Genomic DNA, 19,053 nt, shown 5'->3' on the forward strand with positions numbered 1-19,053 from the left:
AACTATCCAATGAATTTAGTCGAAGGTTTTCGATTGTTTTAATTATAATACTAATAATAGTATCAATTATACTAAATAACAATGTAATACAAGATTGTGTTCTTAATTATTGGATTAATACATTTTAGTATGAATGACATAAGGCAATTATGAATCGACTATATCGGAATATGATCGAAATATATCGATTATAGCGACAAAGAGGTTTCATAATTGAAATATGTCAGACAACTTTGAGTAGGTATCATAAAATGGGTAATAGAAAAACTGTTTTTTTCACTTTATATACATTTAATTTAAAAAAGAGAGACTTATAACAAATAAAGAGTATTGTACTTTAGTTTCATCTAAAGTGGATTTTATAAATATATATTATATACTTTTGAAGAAAAAAAATATAAAATCAATGTAAATAAATAATTTTAATAGAATAAAATAAATAAGGTTTATTAAAACGTACGTAGAAAGTTGAACTTCCTCGGCGAGAACCAATGACTAGAAAAATACTACAGATGGCAACATTAAATCAGACTTAATCAAATGATTTAACTAACACAGCACTAAGTTTTAAGTCTTAACATCTAGACATATTTCCGTTAAAATTAGTATTGATCGTTTTGGTGTAGACTGGCAGAAGATTTCGGGCAAGACCTGCTTTATAATAACGATTCGCCATCCAATTCGCTTCTTAACGTGTCCAATGTTATTTTATATTGATCGGCATCTCCGTAGTTCGGTAGAGGATAAGGAGCAGATCTAGTCTGTAAAAGAAAAGTTCACGTGATTCTCTCCAGTATTTTAAACACTTTCTATTGCTGGGCTCACACACCTGAACATTCAACTTGATATTCATTTTCCATTGCCCTTACCTTCGGTATTCAATTGCTTCCAGCGTTATTTAATAAAACAATTATAAAGTAATTATTTAAATAAAAAAATTGTAGTTATAATTTTTTAGTAACAGCCGTGGTCAAAAAATACAAGGAACAATATGATTAATTGTTATTAATAATATTAGAGTGTGCGCGATTATACCCGAGGGGGACCGATGACTGCCGATCAATGGGATTTTCAAATTTCAAAAAATTATAATTTAATTTTACTATTCGAAAAGATTCGATGAGGAAACAATGAAGCTATTTTTAGTACAATGCAATATTGAGTAATTTTAAAGATAAATTGATGTTTGTGTCTTTGTTTATTGATAAATAAATTATATTTGTTACCTTACATATTGTTTGATTTTCTCTTTTTCCTTTTAAAATTAAATGTTTATAAAAGGTTGTTAAACAACTTATAAACTTTATAGAGTTTCAACGGATTTGTTGGAATTTGAACACATTCCAAAATATATATTATACTATTCATGTATAAGAATAATTTACAAGAACTATAACTTTGGTTTGTTATTGCAATGTTTATATATTGATAAATCATTACATATTGTTTTATTTATTCTTTTTTCGTTCCAAAATTACTTTAAAATGAGATGTTCATAAAAGGTCGCTCATTAATTTTTTTATATATTATAGGAGACGAAAAGTGTACCAAAAACGTTTAACTTGAGTTTCTTTTTGATGATATATTCTTTATATATTGTATCCTTCAAATGTACGTATAATTGTCAACAACTGGCAACGTTGCAAATTCAAATCTTTGTGCGCATGCAGGGACACTCCAGAATTAGACTCTGGTAAATCACATTCCGTCTGTACAACATTTGCGAAATGAGTGAAAAAATAAATAAATCTCTAATATTTTAAGGTATGCCGTTGACAGATCCCCATTCATGCAATCCGACTGCTATTAGACAATATGTTAAATATATTACACCATACTATTATGACGAGATATTATTATTAGATAACAGGTTTCACTACTTCATACACCACTGGTAATAAATGATCACAAGCAGACATTTCTTGTATGTGCCAGTACAAGATACGGTGTTGCCGGATTGATTAAATTGTCGTAACGAAGGTTTTCAAATAAAAGATATCAAAACGGGACTGTGCATATGTACAAAAGTTTTATTAGTGCGAAACTGAACATTTAAGCTGACTAATGTAATTTTCTTGCTAAAGCACCTTTTCATATCGCTATTTACCCTAATCCAACAGAATATTAATTCCACTGCAAAACCGGCAACTGCGACGAACAAATACATGACAGGTCAATTGAAAAGTCTCCGGTCTGACACATAGATGGCGATACTAGAATTAAATCCATGTTTAATTGAATTAAATCCACCCTCAAAAGATGCATGCATAAATTTCACATCTGTCGGATCATTAGTTTGTGAATTATAGTATTTTGAGTGAAGAAACTTTTGTCATTGTAAAAAACGGCCGCATTTGAAAAAAAAAAGAAAGTGCTGCTTCACCAAGACAATGCCCGTATTACAAGTCAGTGAAAAAGATGGCAAAAATCCATGAATTGGGCTTCTAATTGCTTCCTCATCTACCGTATTCTCCAGATCTGGCCCCCAGCGACTATTTCCTGTTCTCAGATCTCAAAAGAATGCTCGCTGGGAAGAAATTTTCAAAGGACAAGTCATATTACAAAAATGGTATCGAAAAGTTGGAGGGTCACTATAATCAGTGTATTACCCTTGAAGGGAATTATATTGAAAAAAAACTAATTTTGCCAAAAAATGTGTTTTACTATGCGGTAGGTCGGGGACCTTTCAATTGACCTGTTCTGGGTATTTGAAGAAAATATTCAGGTACGGATCTGGACGTGTAACCTGAAGAATGTGTTTCTCTTGAGGAAGCACATCTAGTAATCAGAAATAGACGTACACAGGGTATATTTGGCAACAACGACGGAAATGCCGAAATGAAGTCCGAGGAAAAAATGATTCAGGTGGGCGCCCAGAATAAAACATACCTTTAAGTTACATATACTGGCGTGCTTTTGCTTGATGTGCCTCCGGAGCTGATACGGGGAAACGCACTTATAACTGCAGAAGTCGCATTTCAACGGCTTCGTTCCGTGGGTGAACAGATGCTTCCTGAGATTGGATTTGTCTTTGGTCGAGTAATTGCACACGTCGCAGACGTACTCCGCGCGTCTCAATATCTTTGGTTCGTTGGTGGGTAAGGTACTTTTGTCCCTGAACGCGGCGTTTAGGATGATCGGCCCTGGAACGTCCGTGTCAATATCGTTTTCCTGCGGTCTTACCTCGAATGGGACGCGCCATCGTACCATTGGCGCTGTCGTTGTTGAGATTCTTGTTTTTATGAGCACTTAAATGATGAGATCTTAGCAGTTCGACATTCTTCACGCTGAAAGGGCATAGGGTGCACGCAAAGTTGTGCGTTATCGAATAACTTCTCTGGTTCGCCATATCGCTAGGATGGACCATTGACATATGTTTACCTAGATTGAACATGTTATTTATGATATATAGGGCTAATACTTTAAGTACAATACTTATTTTTCAAGTTACAAAATGTTTGGTAGAGGAACCTTAATATATAATATGAACGGGATTTAAAGTTACCGGGTACTCTAAGTACGTAAAAATGTTACTAACATTCCTTAAATTCTGCACATTGTTAAAATTAGTCGATAATAACACATCAAAACATTTGTAACTGAAATGGTAGATGCATTCTACAGAACACTCGATGATTTTCAGTCATGGAATAATTTGAATAGAAAAATATTGATACAGATACAGCACAAAATTGTTACACATGTTTGCATCAGGTCAAAAATTGATTAAACGATATAAATCGCTTAAATGAAAAACGTCCAAAAGCCTAGTTGGATATCAAAAAAATTTACGATATATAACGAAGAAAAAATCAAGAATCGTACGAAACACTTAAATATTATATTCCTTAATTATTTTAACATAAAATTATAATTAGAATAGAATTTTTAGGAAACACAAAGGCTCTGAAAGTAAAACCCAATTAATTTTAAACATTTTTAACATCCTGATCATTATCCATTTTTATTGCCTATAATTATTCGCCTCAAAACTGCCTCGACTTCGATCTATCTCAGCAGAGTCTCACAAATGAATTGGGCGCTGTAAATGCATGGAACCGAAATATGGAGTTTCTTTTGGTATCTAGGCTTACGTAACTGGTTCAAAACTAAACAAAAACAAAAAAAACTACCGCTGCATTTTTTTTCCTTTTCAGAGAATAAAATAAAATATAACAAAAATCACCTTGTGCCTAAAATATTCTATAGAATGTTACTGTTGTTGACTTTGAAATGAACTATAATTTGGCTTCATTATATAATTATTACTAAAGATGTGCGATTTAAAGCCATCTAGTAGAAAAAAATCGAGACATTTTCTAAAGAATAAACATATTTTTCTTTAAATTCACACTTAATTTAAGATTTTCTAAAAACACTCTCTTTGGCCTTGCCCTGTGCCTTTCACACTTAGTTGTCAAATCAAATTCTCAATCACTTATATCCATGACTTATGATCCCTATGATTGATTCTCTAAATGTCATATATAAAAAGGGGTTTAATTAATGGAAATTATTTTTCAATAGTATTCTATTGACTACATAAAAATTTAATGATTAAAAAATTTAAGAAAAGCAAGTCAAACTTTTACATACATCTGTCACCTGGTATATGTATATTGGTCGTTGATCCAAAGTAGACGATAGCCATTTATATACAACAAATACTAACACTAGTCTATCCCACTCCTTTTATTATTCATAAAATAAGTAATATCTGGATCTTGTTCTATACTGGTTTACTTACCTAAAAGTTCAACTTTTGAAGTACTAAAAGGACAGAACTGGCAGGTATAGTCAAAATGATGAAAAGTGCGATTATGATCATACATCTTTATCATATCATCTGTATTGAACCCACATTTTTTGCAACAATACTTATCGGATGATTCATCTTTCTCCAAGACATCTATAGATTCATCAACATTATTTTGACTAAATTCCGCATCACTAGATGTTTGTTCATTACTTTCTAGTGATGTTTTATTAATATCAGTTTCTTGTGAAGAACTGCAACAATATATCAATAGCCCCTTGAATATGTACATGTGTATTATTGAAAGGTATACCTGTCAGATGATGGATTATCACTTTCTTTATCCAAACTGCTGTCATTAAAGCTCTGTAATCTCCTGCGATCAATCTTTATTATTATTCTCCCATTTTTAGTAACAACTGTGTTATTTATCTTATTTGTTTTTTTCTTTTTACTCTTTGATGTATCAAATAAATCTTTTCTGACTACTATGTTTCTATGTCTTCCTTCTGGTTTATTTATTGAGTTATTTATTTCAGCCTGTGGCTCTTCCAACGTTTCCTTCTTGATGATAGTGCCTGAATCACTTAGTACAGACATATCACTTTCAATTTTTATTTGATCATGCACAGAGTATCCTAACTCTTCCTTAATATTACTATTGAAGATCATATCTGAGATGTTTTCATTATTTTGATCATTATCAAGTATGGTATTTTCAATTGGAGGTTTATCATTTAAGAGCACTGTTTCAACCAAATCATCTTTGCTGACATTATTAGATGGTGATTCCTGCACCATGAAATGTTTAATTCTATTTTCTAGTTGTGCTTTTTGGTTTTGAATCAGCTCTTCCATTACAACACAATTCAAATTTACACGACTATCTTCCTGAAGTTTATTTCTTGTTAAATAGCTTCTAATCATGCTCTCCCCATTTACACATTTTATTTTAAAATTGTATACTTGTACTAATGTAGGTAAGCATTGATAGCATATTATAGGATCAGCAGAGACATGCAGGTCCTACAAAAATATTTCTATCAAACGTCTTCATGACATAATTAGTGAATTATCATTGGTACAAGCGGAAAAACAAATTACCAGCTCGGGAATACAAAACTGTAACATTTCTCTAATATTTCCAACATTTGTTATATATCCATTTTCATCATCTAAATAAGTATAGCCAGTATTTTCTAAGAGTTTTAAACACGTTCTACACACGATCTTTTGATCGCTTATAGTCATTTGAACACTCATTTCTTCAAATTGATTCTAGAGAAAAACTCCTCTCAACCTATATTGTCAACATTTTGACGCATATTGAAAATGAAGGAAGAAACAAACAATAGGCGATAATTCATTCATAAAAACCTATTTCTCTTTGAATGATCATATATAAATGCCAATTTAAAAGTGACCTAGTTATATTGATATGTATATATAGATAATGCTTAATTTATACAATCAGAATATATTTTAATGTAAATGTTAATAATTATGATTTAATCATAAAAATTCCTTATAATTGCACGCAGCTACTAATAGGTGGCAGCACAAAATGAAACATTTTGGCGGAAAACCGTATTCAAATTAAAATATCGATTTTCAATGAACATTTTTATTTTATTAAATAAACTCTTACAACACTATAAAAATCAAATACGTAGAAATGTAAAAAATATACAAAACTTCAAGACTCATCTGAAATAACGATTGTAATTGGTCTCGTTGGGGAGTCTGACACAATAATACAATCATCTTTTGTGCCATTTATCTTTGGATCTGGTATGTCATCTACTTGAAGATTTACAAAACTATCCAATGCCAAATACTCAGAATAATTTATTTCTGGGATATCTGAATCTCCATGATTGAATTTTTGAAAAACATCAGTCATGGACAAACCTTAAATAAAAATTAAAATATTAATAGATGTTTTGTCTGCTCATATCAGATTTACCCTTTAAATAATTTGGATGCATCCTTCTCAAATGACTTTCCAGCGCACTGATATTAGAGAGCCCTTTCCGGCAAACCTCACATTTGTATATTTTCTCACTATGTGACACCATGTGCCTTTTAAGTTTATTAACAGAATTAGTGCTGAAGTAACACAGCGGACAGCAAAGCAAATTATTATCATGTTCCAGTTCTATGTGTTTCGCTACTAAGTAGGCTATTTTATCCATAAAATTGCAATTATTGTATGGACAAATATAACCTGTAATATATTAAAATAATACAAATGAACATTACATAATAAATACATACCATCACCAGTAAATTTAATATGATTTTTGAGTCTATGATCTCTTAAATTACAACAAAATAATTGGGATTCATTGGGACATAGGGAACAGTTTACAGCAAGATTTTGCCCCTGAATATTTTGTAACGAATCAACATAATGTCTATGCTCCAATTTCAGATGTGCCTGTAATTTATGGAATGTCATTGTTGTGAAGTTGCATAGACGACACACTTTATGATGCAATCTATTGTGTTGTTGAAATTCATTCTCACTGGAGAAGCATTTGGAACAATAGGAACAACTCACAAACACTTCCTTTCTTAAACTTATTGTTAAGTGCTGATGGCTCGCCAAACTTGATGAGGCATCTAACTCAGGTAGAACTTGTTCCTCGTTCATGGTTGTCATTTCACTTACATTTACATTACTACTCTCCATTAACTCAACATGATTTTGTTCAGGGAATGCTTGCTTTGACTTATCATTTATCAGACAGTCTTTCAATTGTATATAAAGCGTTTTGTTGATATTAGAATTTGTACTAACGTCAATTGAACTATTATCTTTACTATCATCTATCACTTTACTATCATTAGCTTCTTCAAGATCATTTTCATTATTACATTTACTAGCCAAATTCAAATATTTCATGAAAATCAACTTTTCATCTACTACATCGCATGGTACCGAATTTAAATTTTCAGTATGCAAAATGTTTTTCAGTTTCGATTTTCTGAACCTCATAGGCCTTCTTCTAACTTTTGATATATTAAGATTACCTTTTTTGAGACATTTATTTGTGATAACGTCTTCGAGGTTTATTAATTTTTTCCTGTTATTTCTTTTTAAATATAAGTTTATAACATTTTCCGTTTTAACACACTTGTTTTTAAATGTGTGGAATCCAGTAATCGTATTTAAGCAGTCATTACAAATAACTGGATTTTTAGATACATTTAAATCCTGAAAGATAAAATAACGTAAAATTTCAATAAAGTGATAAAATTCTAGGCCTCACAATTTCTGATATGTAGGAAAGTAATAATTCTTTGATTTTCATTTCTTTTGTTACATTTTCTTCATTGATTTTATGTACACAGACCTCATTATCTATTACACTTAAACAAGTTCGGCAAACAAAATTCTTAACCATTTTTATATGTTGTTCTTAATTACAATAATTAAAAACAAAAGTCAACACAAATACTAAAATGAAAATGACATATGACAATTCAAGACAACCTAAATGGGGATTCAATCAAAATTATTTTTAAAATTATTTATATACTAGTTAACACAGTACAGTAGTTAGTCTAACTAATAACTAATTGTAAGATAAATGAAAACAACACTGTAATTTATGAAATAAACTTAAGTGGTTTTAAATAAATTACATATCATATATAATAATTCATCGGGACTACCGGAAATATGTAGAGAAAGCGACGTTGTCAACTTATTCGAATGTAATAATTATTTTTAATGTATAGGACGATATACAAAATATATATATATATATATATATATATATATATATATATATATATTTAGAATGCATTGGTCCTAAAATATTCAAGAGATTTCTGTTAAGATTTGAATTATCTTGAGTTTCTTGAATATCTTCCATATTTTGAAAACATTGGATACCGTAAAAAATGATTTCCCTTTTGCATCGTAGAAATTTAAAATTTGGCAACGTCAGTATGTCACTTCCTGTTCTTATCGAGAGTGAAGTTGTAAAATTGCTCTCACCGGCCATATTGGTTTATAAAACCATAAAATTTTGATTTGCTTAGGATTTAGCGTTTATCGCTAAATTATTGTGCGTGAGTGATTGGTGTGTCTGAAAGTTTTGTAAGAATGTCGATTGAGTATTTGCAAGTGGCAGAAGACGAGGGTGAAGAGCCCATAGAGCTCCCAACCGAAGATGACGGTACTTTACTTTTGAGTACCCTGTCGGCTCAATTTCCGGGAGCTTCAGGGCTGAAATATAGAAATCCGGAGAATAAGTCTGTAAGAGGAGTGAGATTGAACGATGGGCGTTTGCATCCCCCTCCAGAGGGAGGTTGGGGCTCGCATATTTATTACTGTGTGTTTCCCAAAGGTTAGTATGTAAGATCCGATATGCTGTATGTATTTGATTTGTCTTATTGATTGAGGTAAATAGAAATATACAGTCTTCTACATGATAGTCTAATAGTGAATATGTCGCATAATTGTTATGACATGTAGATGTAATAGTTATTTATTGCGATATACTTATATCGTAAGTAAAAATGTGGTAATAAATATCGATAGGGTATTTAGGAGACGAGGAAATTAAGTTACGTCTTTGTAAAAGACTGTTTATTTATTAGATGACCGATATTTGACTCAAGATGTGTGACGAAATTAGAGTACTTTTAAAGTCTTATTTGTAATATGCATAATTTGATTTAAAAAATTGAATTTGTGTGTACAGGATATACGATTTATTTGACAATAGTTTTTCGTTTGCAAATTAGTTAAATAATTGATCTTCACTAAGGTGCTACAGTAATATGCATTATTTTTCACTCTTAAGGTAAAGTAATGTAATAAAAATTCCTTTGTACTTTTTAGTTTCTCTTATAATATATTTTTTTTAGTTAAACTATTTGCTTAATATATTATCTATAAAACTGTCCTTCTATAGCTCTTAATTTAAGAAACCATAAAAGGTTCAGTAACGTCTTATTATTGGATTAATTACATCTTTTGCCCAAAATGATTTATATTCTTTCAAATTTATTAAAAATTGGTTCCATTTTAATATGTCGGGTATTTTATATAAACATTTTTTCAGAGAATAAACGAAAAAGTGATGATAATCTAGAAAATTCTACAGCTAAAACGAAACGTATGGAGACAAAGTTACGTTGTACAGACTTAATAGTGTTAGGACTACCCTGGAAAACAGTAGAACAAAATTTAAGAGAATATTTTGAAGGGTTCGGAGAGGTTTTGATGGCGCAAGTATGTGTAAGATAGCAACATTTTATATGCATTAAAAGAATGACTATTATTCAGGTTAAGAAAGATCCAAAGACAGGTCAGTCTAAGGGATTTGGTTTTATTAGATTTGCATCCTATGAATCTCAAATGCGAGTTCTAGCTCAACGCCACATGATAGATGGCCGATGGTGCGATGTCAAAGTTCCAAATTCAAAGGTACAGATCAACACAAAAAATTCAAACTATAAAATAAGTTTACATAAATTTGTAGGAGGGACTTATACAGCAAGTTCCTTGTAAGGTATTCATTGGTAGATGTACTGAAGATTTGACTGCTGATGACTTACGGGAATATTTTGGTAAATACGGTGAAGTCACTGATGTCTTCATTCCAAAACCATTTAGGGCTTTTAGTTTTGTTACATTTTTGGATCCTGAAGTTGCTCAAAGTTTGTGTGGTGAAGATCATATCATTAAAGGTAATTCATTGATTGATTAATGGAAATTATTATCACTGTAGATAATTTTAATTAGGGGTATCAGTTCATGTATCAAATGCTGCTCCTAAATCAGAAACAAGATCTAAGCATGGTTATGACAGAGGGGGTCCACATGGAAACAGGGGACCACCTGGTGGTCCTGATGGACCTGGTGGAATGTATCCTCAAAGGTAGATATTGTCATTGCTTTCAGAAATAATTGAATAACTGTGTTTATTTTGTAGATACAATGGACCACCAGGCCCAAATCAAGGGAACTGGGGAAATCAGGGTGGACCTAGAGGCAATTTAGACATGCCTAATTTACAAGCTCTAGGTAAGAATTTTTTATAATATATTTTAGAGGAAAATGTTTGTGGTAAAATATAATAGTTTGAATGCTAGGATAAATAAGATTTTGTTCTAGTTCAGCTATTGTCCCCAGACTCCTTTATTCCCAAATCCAGTAACATTAGTAAAAACCCAGGTAACTTTTATAATCCCATCATCCATGTTCTGACCATTGGTGTTGTAACGAATATTCTTATTTGCATTTTCGAATATTCATATATATTTATAACATTGATGAGGTAGGTTTTGTCGTCAGATAGTTATCTATTACTATAAGTTTTCAAAGTGTGTCTATCTGCTGTCACTCTCCTCCATACTCGGATGTCCAGAATAATTTCTTTTCTTCCATCTTCTCAGTGTTTTCGGGGTCTTCTATCGGCTTTTTTCCGTGCATTCGAGTATCTAAAGTTTTTTTTGATAACCTCCCATCTTTCCTTCTTATCACATGCCCTGCCGACTGTAACCTTTGTATTTTGATGAATTCTGAGAGTGGGGTTCTCTAAACATTAATTTATAAATAGGATAAACAATACTTTCTTTCAGACCCTCGGGGATTGCTTCTTTCATATTTTTACTACCAATCCAGCATTTTTACAATTCAGAAAACTGGCTTTTATGACGTCAAATGCTTCCTCACAGCTGTGATAGTTTTTATATTAGAATATTCACTATGAAGTAAATTTATATTTCAGTATATGAAGTATACGTCAGCTGTTATTGTCGAGAAACAGATAAATGGGGCCAATACTAAAACACTTTTTTTAAACATTCGCGAATAAATGTTTAAAGATTCATATTCGTTACATCACCTCTGTTAATTTCCATTATCCACCCGTAAGTTAGCTATCCGCTCAAACTAATTTCCAGGATATAGTACTAGACCACCTGCCCCCTCTAATATTCCCAATATTCAAAACCTAACTGCTGCCCTGAACTGGTATAATTGCAAAAAAGATTATTGAAACGTTCATATTTGTTACGATTGTTCTCTTATTGTTAATTTTGTGAGATTTTTTATCCAATAAATGTTTGCGATAACCGTGTAGTTTATTATTTGAACGGTACCACGCTAAAGGAACTGTTTTATGGACGAGTACTGTTATAGGGATAACTGGACAGGGTCAGCAAAACAGCAACCAAGGCGGTTGTAATCCCCTGGGATTAGGGTTGAATCTTGGCGCTCTTCCGATGAACCCGGCCCTGGTTGCCGCTGCATTGAACCAGGCCAGCTGGGGTCTCATCGGGAATTTACAGAATCAGCCGGAGCCTAACTTCAACCAAGGCTTTAGCAACGGCCCCAATAATAACAGTGGTGAGTGTTGGGTTTCGAATTCGTTTCTGCTTTGACGATTCTTTATTATCAAAATTAATAATTAACGTCTCGTTGATTATTGTCACTTTTGATAATGCACGACTAATGATTCCAATGTCAAGGCGGTTTCTCGGCAGGCAATAATCAGGGTCAAGGGAATCAAGGCGGCGGTGGAGGTCCTGGTTTTCTGAATTGGATCAATCAAGGCGGCGGCGGACCCGGAGGTGGTCAGGACGGCGGTCAGTGGCCGACGAGACCTCCCCCAGGTCAGAATCAGGACAAAGGGTTCTTAAAGTACGAATAGGGAAGGGATGCCGCTTTACGAGCGGTGGGCGATGTCAGAAAAACAATGGCTTATTTAGTAAGTACCGTTTTGTACGTCTTTTCATTTTCATTGTAATTAACGATAAAGTTCGCGCTGTCAGGTTTGGTAATTTTGACATTTTACCCGACATTAGAGTTTTCTAAGGCTCAGGCTATAATTATTGACAATTTCTAGTTGAAAAACTAGTTAACTAGGCAAAAATTAAACAAAAATGTACAAAAGTTCCAAATTTATGGAATTGTTATATGGTAGTAAGTGAATTATATGGTATAAAGACGTCATCATACATATATATTATATAATATCATTATTACAGTCATTATACATATATAATATCATATGCTTGTCCAGATGGATAGACGATTCGAATCCCCTTGAAAAGTAGAATGTGTAACATTTAGTATTTAGAGTTCTAAATCTATTACTGATGATTAAACTGACACTGTTTTTGAAGATGATATATCGTTATGATAACAGAATAGAAAAGTAGAACTGTGATCACTAAATAATATGTAGAAAATTGTTTTTCCATTACGTTTGAAAAATTACCAAGAAAGAAATCATGTTATGTCATAATTCAGCAGTGTACATTTCAGAACAACAGGAAATAGGCTTTTAAATCAACAGGAAAAATCGAAAAGAAAGGAAAATGACTACCAAATGAATTTTCTGGGAAATTGAATCCAAATGTAAATACCAGGGTACCAGAAAGTCATTATACCGGTTTTTCTAACATAAGTCGCTATTCTTAAGTGTGGAATGTTATGATTTGACATATGTGTCATTTTATTCTATTGACATCAAGCTTCAAAGCTATACGTGTTATATTTTGCGAAAGTAATACCTTCATAGATTTATACCGTTGAAAATTTCAAGTTTCATGCCTCAAAACGTACATTTCCATTACTTTTATTATTTAATCAAAATAAAAAACCGCTGAAAGTCATCGTTTGCAGTCTAGAACAAAAAAAACTCAACCCAAACTCAAAAACAATTGGCAGAAGCGTTAAATGTAGCCCAAAAACCCATTAGAGACTGATTACGAGCAATGGGGAAAATTCAAAAGATGGAAAGATGGGGGAATGACAGAGAGATTGGAAATCGAAAAACCGTCTGTGAAATGCTGCTTTAAAGGTATGATCGGAAGTAATTTATGATGTATGATGCATCGAATAGTGACGGCTGATGAAAAGTAGATTTATTTTTATAAATCTAAACGCGTCAAATCATGGTTATCACCTAGTGAAGCTGGCCGGCTCATAAAGCAAAACCGCCGTATTCTCCAGACCTTGCCCCGCCCGCTTTTCGCATCAATGAGGCACAGCCTTGCAGAGCGGCACTTTTTCAAGGCCAATTTTGAAGAAGTTAGAAAATGGCTCAATTAATAGGTTTGCTCAAAGTACAAACAGTTTTTTTTTGGGATTGCATCCATAAATTGTCTGATAGATGGGCAAGATGTATAGAGTCAAATGGTCAATATTTTGAATAAATATATTTTCCATTTTCTTGAAATTATGTTGTTTTTTCCGGTACACCTGGTAGATAATTTCTGGTCACAATATAGTAGTCTTCTATCAAATTCTGCTTTATTCTAATAACAAATATATTTCAAACATAGGAATGAGAATGAAAATATTGTGTGATTTTAAAACGAATTTGTAAATTGCAATAGGCAATATATTCCACATCGTGATAACGCGAGTTCACTGTTATTTTGAATAGACTAGAATACATTGGACTGTTATTTTTTCTACAGTAGCACAATTCAGTTTCAAACTATATATAAAACAAAAGTAATAGTAAACAATTACCCGCCAAAATGTTCATAATTTCAACCGGGTTAATGTTTCTTACAACAGCAAATTCAAATAGTATTTTTGCACTCATCTAAAAGCTTGAAGGCTAAAAACTTAACAAGCACTGAATATGGCAATCTGCAGTTTTTTTTTTATGTATTTTTGAGTTAATTGCGGGCCAATATCAGCAATTTTGCTTGTTTACATAACCTAAATGAAAATAATCTTCAACGAAAGTTACGCTATTCAGTCTACACTGCCTAGGAAACACATCGATTATTATTTCTGTGCAAATTTTTCTTTACATTTAAGGGTAGTGTTAATTTTGCATATTAATGCACGTTTTCTTTCGGTGAACCTTTTCTAGCCGTATTTGGACTTTCCCAATGCACCTCTGAATGCAAATTTATCATACCTGTAATTCTGTTTTGAGCTCTACTGTTGTCTCCACTTTGTTCTTATCGACAGTACAAATTTTCTGTAATTTGATGCTTATTAAATGGTCATTTTTAGGTTGATTTATTATATCATAGAAAGTTATCAATGTTTTAACTTAATTAAACAATGTGCTTTTATTTAATCTGTAAATAATTTATGAGTCATTTGTTGCTGTAGGCGCTCCTAACAATAGCTCAAGAATTCGAATGTCGTTTTTTTGACATTTCTCTTTATTGTGTCGTAGTCACGTCATGAATACACAGCCTTCTATGATTAATTTTTGAACCATTTTTTCTGCATGAAAAGTACATTTTTATTTATTGCAATTTTTTTTCTTTTCTAGGGAAACAAATCAAGCACTTACCTAAATATGCAAGTTTCCAAACATACACAAGCGTCATAAATATTGCAGATCGAGTATTGCTACCGACTAATAACCTACGTCAAAATTACAGAAAAATAAACAAGATCAGGTGATCAGCCAACATTAGATTATTAGGTCTGTCCGTATATTTAATATTTATTTTTAAACAAATGCAATTTGTTTCCTTGTTTTTCTTTTTAATTGAGATTTTTATTACCCCAAGCTAAAGTTATGAATTTTAACAGAGAAAGTTGTACAGTGTATAAGTTTTAAACTATTTTACTTTTTTATTTTTTCTCTTTATAGTTTACAATGGGATGATAAATATGTATGTTCTATGTTATTAATATTTAGTATCGGTTAGTGTATAATAAAAAAAATGTTATATTTTTAGTATAAGTGATATAACAGAAAATTATATATGCGAAAGTATGGGAATTGTTTTATAAATGGCAAGAAAGGGAAAATTGTTTGTGTTACGGCAATGACTATTGAGATGTGAGATATAATTTAAGTTTGTGGCCTAGATATTAATTGTGTATGGTTTCTATTATTTAGATATCAAATAGAACAGAATGTGTGACTGTGTTGTGTTTTATTTCAGAAGATGAGAAAGGCCATGCTTGCGTATTGTTGATTAGTTCTAGTAAACTTGCGAAACAAAATCACTCACGCAGCAATATCAAGCATGACCTTTTTAATAGTGTGCAACTGTTACCAAAAAAGTGCATTTGTTACATAATTAATATGGGGTACCTGTCCTTACCTTTTGAGTAGATATATTTAGAGCACCCTTCTTTTGAAATGGATTTTTTTTCATTTCTGATTGGTTGTTTGGACTGTGCAATGTGAAGGACATCTTGTGTGGTTAACAGTAAGTTGGTATGTTTGAATTCTTTAGTGTTAAGGGCATAGCCTCAACTAAATAGAAGCGTAGACAAATTTACAGTTTTAGTTATGTTATTTGACGCCAACTAGCTTCGATAATTTGTAACTAATACAATTATGTAATTATATCTTTTATGCTTCTTATAATTTGTTATGTTTTTTCTGATGTAGATGCTGGTGGAAAATGAGAGTCAAGACTGATGGATTTGGTGGATGTACCTAACAAGTACAGATTGCTTATGATAATTATATTAAAAAATGTGTATTTTAATAAACATTGAATAACTAAATTGTCTTTTTCTATTTACGTTACCAAGGCATTTGTTTGGTGATGTCTTAAATAGTTCTTTACACCCACATCCCAAGGTTGATGCCGCTTTTATCAGTTTACAGCTTAACAAAATCAGATTATTTAAATCATGCATTTTTATTATTACGAGTTACAAATAAGTTTAACAAGAAATTAATTTGGAATTAACTTTTCAGTTCGATGGTTCATAAAACTTGTTTATTTTTAATTAATTTAATACTTTTCATAAAAGTTTTTATCATTTTAACTGCGGATGTGTTTTGACCTGTATTTTTAATTACATATCACAATTGTTTAGCCTAAAATTATTTTATAGAAAAATTAACATTGTTATTCTGGTGTTTTATCGGCCCACTTTATTCATTTAATAAGTCAATTTGTATTCTCATTAAGTTTAATTTAAATGTTGATGATACCTTCTAGCAACTATTATTAGTATTATGGCAACAGATGTCGCTTCATCAATTACCCAGTATTTGATATCAAAACTACTTTCAATGCAACTGTTAATAATATATACAATTTATTCAATCGTAACGGTATTTCGTTCACTTTGTATTAAATTAACTTATTAAATCAAAATACGTGGTTGAACCCGAAAAATATCGCAGATGCCATGCGTCGTTCAGTGCCTTTTTGACAGGTTTCCTAACGGTTTTTTTACCTGTTCAAAGTTAAGTTCGGCGAATAATACCTGAAATCTAGGAGTCAAGTCAGAGATGCCGTGTAAAAACGAGTCTTTTACGTTCGAAAGGAACTTGTCTCAACGTTCTTCCGATTCGTCGGCGCGAAGCGGTCTAAATTGCCGTAAACGTTTAAAGGAAACATTTGATGAATCCGACCTAAAACAGGTTTCGACCGATCAAAAAAATAAAAACAACTCCCGAACCGATGGCAGAAGAGTGTTGTCTGTGTTGAATTTAAATGACACTCGCAAATATTTTAGAAACGGGGCCGACAGACTGTCAAAAACTTTTAATTCTGTTCGTGTGTCTTTTGAAACAATATCTCAGGTAATTTTCTACATTTTTAAAACCTTTAGCTCATGTTTTTATTTCAGCGTTTTAAAACTTCGACGAAAAGGAGACAGATTTTAGAAGAAGGTCCAATGACACCAAATCCTCAAACACCCTTTACAAAATCTAAACAAGTTTTGGGTAGAACCCCAACTAAATTATATAGTCCTTTTGGCATAGAAAGCCCATACAATTCTACCATGAATGGGAAAGAGATTGTGGAAGCTATTAGAAATGATTCAAATTTAAATTAGAAATTTGTTGTGTAGGCAAGAACCCAAGGTGATGTACAAAGAACTTAATGATTGACAATTTTAATTTATGACAATAGTTATTAACAAAATGTGCCTTTTAACCAACAGTACTTGACAGTTAATTATTTATAGTTTCCCTTTAAGAGAGACTGAAATGTATATTATATATGCATTGATATAAATATGACATTTAAAGGTTTTGTTAGTTTTACAAAGTTCACAATTTGAACGCACTACCAAATCTTTCGGTTAGTACAAATTATAGTATTACTTTGTTTTGGAACTTAATTTATTCTTTTTATATATATATAACTTATTTATTATTGGAAATAACAATATATTTTAATAAATACTTTGGAATTAGCTAAAACTGTTTAATTTATAAAAAAACGAATATATACTATATAAACACCACTTTTTAATTCCTAGGATATATATAAAAATTAAATATACAATTAGGCTTATTAACAGATTTGTTAATAGTTCCTTTTAACTGAAAGTGTAACACAACATTAGTATCGTACAGAAAGCAACTACCAAACCTATTATAATAGAATCTCTCCTTTTCCTTAAATTTATCCTGTTAATCAAACTGTTTATTATTGGGTACCTGTTTGATATGTCATTGAATCGAGTTTGTAATTTCTTCAGGGTCTGACGTTGACTGGTTAGGTGTTCCCTTGTCTCTACTGCAATTGCTATTTGTTCATTTATCAAATGGTCTGAACTGAAAATAATGTAAATGCTTAATAATAACCATAATTTAAACATTAATTCTTATTTACTTGTGAATATGCTGGCTCTCTTTCAGATACATATCTCTTCGATTGTTTACACCATCACTTCTAAAAGTGTCATTGGAACCTCTTAACAGGTCTTCCCTTTCTCTGCGACTTTCGTGTTGTGAATTTGTTTTGCGAAAATCTCGAGACAAATCAGCGAGAATCTCTCGGTGACGTTGAATTGTATGCAACATTGCTGCACCAGAAACAGGCTGTTCACTAAGCCTTTCGTTAACTTGAGTCAACTACAAAACATAAACTTAAAGTTACCTCTCAATGATGTCCTACGGTTATTACTTTATTTAGCATTTGTTCTATCTCCAATGACATTGCTTCAAACGTATCTTCTCCAGATAAAAGAGGAACCGTATCACTATGTCCTCCATTATTAGGCGATTTGATACCAGCTCCTAATTTACTAAAGGCAACTAGTTTTAAATCTATCTCATTTTCTAGTTGCCTGGCCTGTTTTCTTAAGTCTGTAATGAGTGTTATGTATTAGGTATAATTTTTTGTATGTTTTAATTAACACTAAACATCACCTGCATACGATAAAGCTGTAGCCATTTTTGTTATGATGTAGAAAACAGCCGATTTTGACAATAAGGTAACAACTTTCAGTAGATCATTTGTATTGTAGATGTAAATGATTTATTAGAATTTCTTTGCGTTGGTATATTTATTTACGACTTTTGCTCATAAATCAAATACACTTTTTTTCATATATGTTATTATTTCTTTATACTTTAAAA

General features: G+C 31.7%; 5 protein-coding genes and 1 long non-coding RNA gene across 9 annotated transcripts; 3 read left to right on the forward strand and 3 right to left on the reverse strand.

Annotated features, from left to right (window-relative positions):
• Window positions 1–270: 270 nt before the first annotated feature.
• On the reverse strand, window positions 271–6,083 carry LOC143192497 (uncharacterized). The gene is made up of 6 exons (XM_076397881.1): window positions 5,861–6,083; window positions 5,070–5,782; window positions 4,748–5,010; window positions 3,208–3,381; window positions 2,890–3,143; window positions 271–761 (listed from the first exon to the last, which is right to left on the reverse strand). The coding sequence occupies exons 1-6, from the start codon at window positions 6,017–6,019 to the stop codon at window positions 657–659; spliced, it is 1,668 nt and encodes a 555-aa protein (XP_076253996.1). The 5' UTR covers window positions 6,020–6,083; the 3' UTR covers window positions 271–656.
• A 281-nt stretch (window positions 6,084–6,364) lies between these two features.
• On the reverse strand, window positions 6,365–8,238 carry LOC143192498 (uncharacterized). The gene is made up of 4 exons (XM_076397882.1): window positions 8,032–8,238; window positions 7,034–7,976; window positions 6,723–6,983; window positions 6,365–6,667 (listed from the first exon to the last, which is right to left on the reverse strand). Exons 1-4 carry the CDS (start codon window positions 8,164–8,166, stop codon window positions 6,453–6,455), a joined length of 1,554 nt encoding a protein of 517 aa, XP_076253997.1. The 5' UTR covers window positions 8,167–8,238; the 3' UTR covers window positions 6,365–6,452.
• A 478-nt stretch (window positions 8,239–8,716) lies between these two features.
• LOC143192500 (TAR DNA-binding protein 43) lies at window positions 8,717–16,229 on the forward strand. Of its 4 annotated transcripts, none has more exons than XM_076397888.1 (10): window positions 8,717–9,117; window positions 9,838–10,007; window positions 10,062–10,202; window positions 10,258–10,465; window positions 10,521–10,656; window positions 10,711–10,802; window positions 11,922–12,128; window positions 12,266–12,489; window positions 15,031–15,186; window positions 16,111–16,229. In XM_076397888.1, exons 1-8 carry the CDS (start codon window positions 8,874–8,876, stop codon window positions 12,430–12,432), a joined length of 1,365 nt encoding a protein of 454 aa, XP_076254003.1. In that variant the 5' UTR covers window positions 8,717–8,873; the 3' UTR covers window positions 12,433–12,489; window positions 15,031–15,186; window positions 16,111–16,229. The 4 variants fall into 4 exon arrangements, with proteins under 4 accessions (XP_076254003.1, XP_076254002.1, XP_076254000.1 ...); XM_076397885.1 differs by having other exon boundaries at window positions 8,739–9,117; window positions 12,251–12,489; XM_076397887.1 differs by lacking the exon at window positions 16,111–16,229 and having other exon boundaries at window positions 15,031–15,635.
• LOC143192521 (uncharacterized) lies at window positions 10,894–11,854 on the forward strand. Its single transcript, XR_013004795.1, has 2 exons — window positions 10,894–10,952; window positions 11,684–11,854. It is a non-coding gene; the product is annotated as an uncharacterized LOC143192521 (long non-coding RNA).
• A 593-nt stretch (window positions 16,230–16,822) lies between the features above and the next one.
• LOC143192515 (uncharacterized) lies at window positions 16,823–17,879 on the forward strand. Its single transcript, XM_076397914.1, has 2 exons — window positions 16,823–17,262; window positions 17,310–17,879. Exons 1-2 carry the CDS (start codon window positions 16,969–16,971, stop codon window positions 17,517–17,519), a joined length of 504 nt encoding a protein of 167 aa, XP_076254029.1. The 5' UTR covers window positions 16,823–16,968; the 3' UTR covers window positions 17,520–17,879.
• On the reverse strand, window positions 17,791–18,988 carry Gos28 (golgi SNAP receptor complex member Gos28). Its single transcript, XM_076397911.1, has 4 exons — window positions 18,844–18,988; window positions 18,599–18,780; window positions 18,305–18,546; window positions 17,791–18,246 (listed from the first exon to the last, which is right to left on the reverse strand). Exons 1-4 carry the CDS (start codon window positions 18,866–18,868, stop codon window positions 18,009–18,011), a joined length of 687 nt encoding a protein of 228 aa, XP_076254026.1. The 5' UTR covers window positions 18,869–18,988; the 3' UTR covers window positions 17,791–18,008.
• Between the last annotated feature and the right edge of the window lie 65 nt (window positions 18,989–19,053).

The sequence above is a fragment of the Rhynchophorus ferrugineus genome, unplaced genomic scaffold, assembly GCF_030347505.1.
Source record: "Rhynchophorus ferrugineus isolate W39M unplaced genomic scaffold, kcgeb_rfMv2 rfM3, whole genome shotgun sequence".
In the NCBI taxonomy this organism is placed as follows: domain Eukaryota; kingdom Metazoa; phylum Arthropoda; class Insecta; order Coleoptera; family Curculionidae; genus Rhynchophorus; species Rhynchophorus ferrugineus.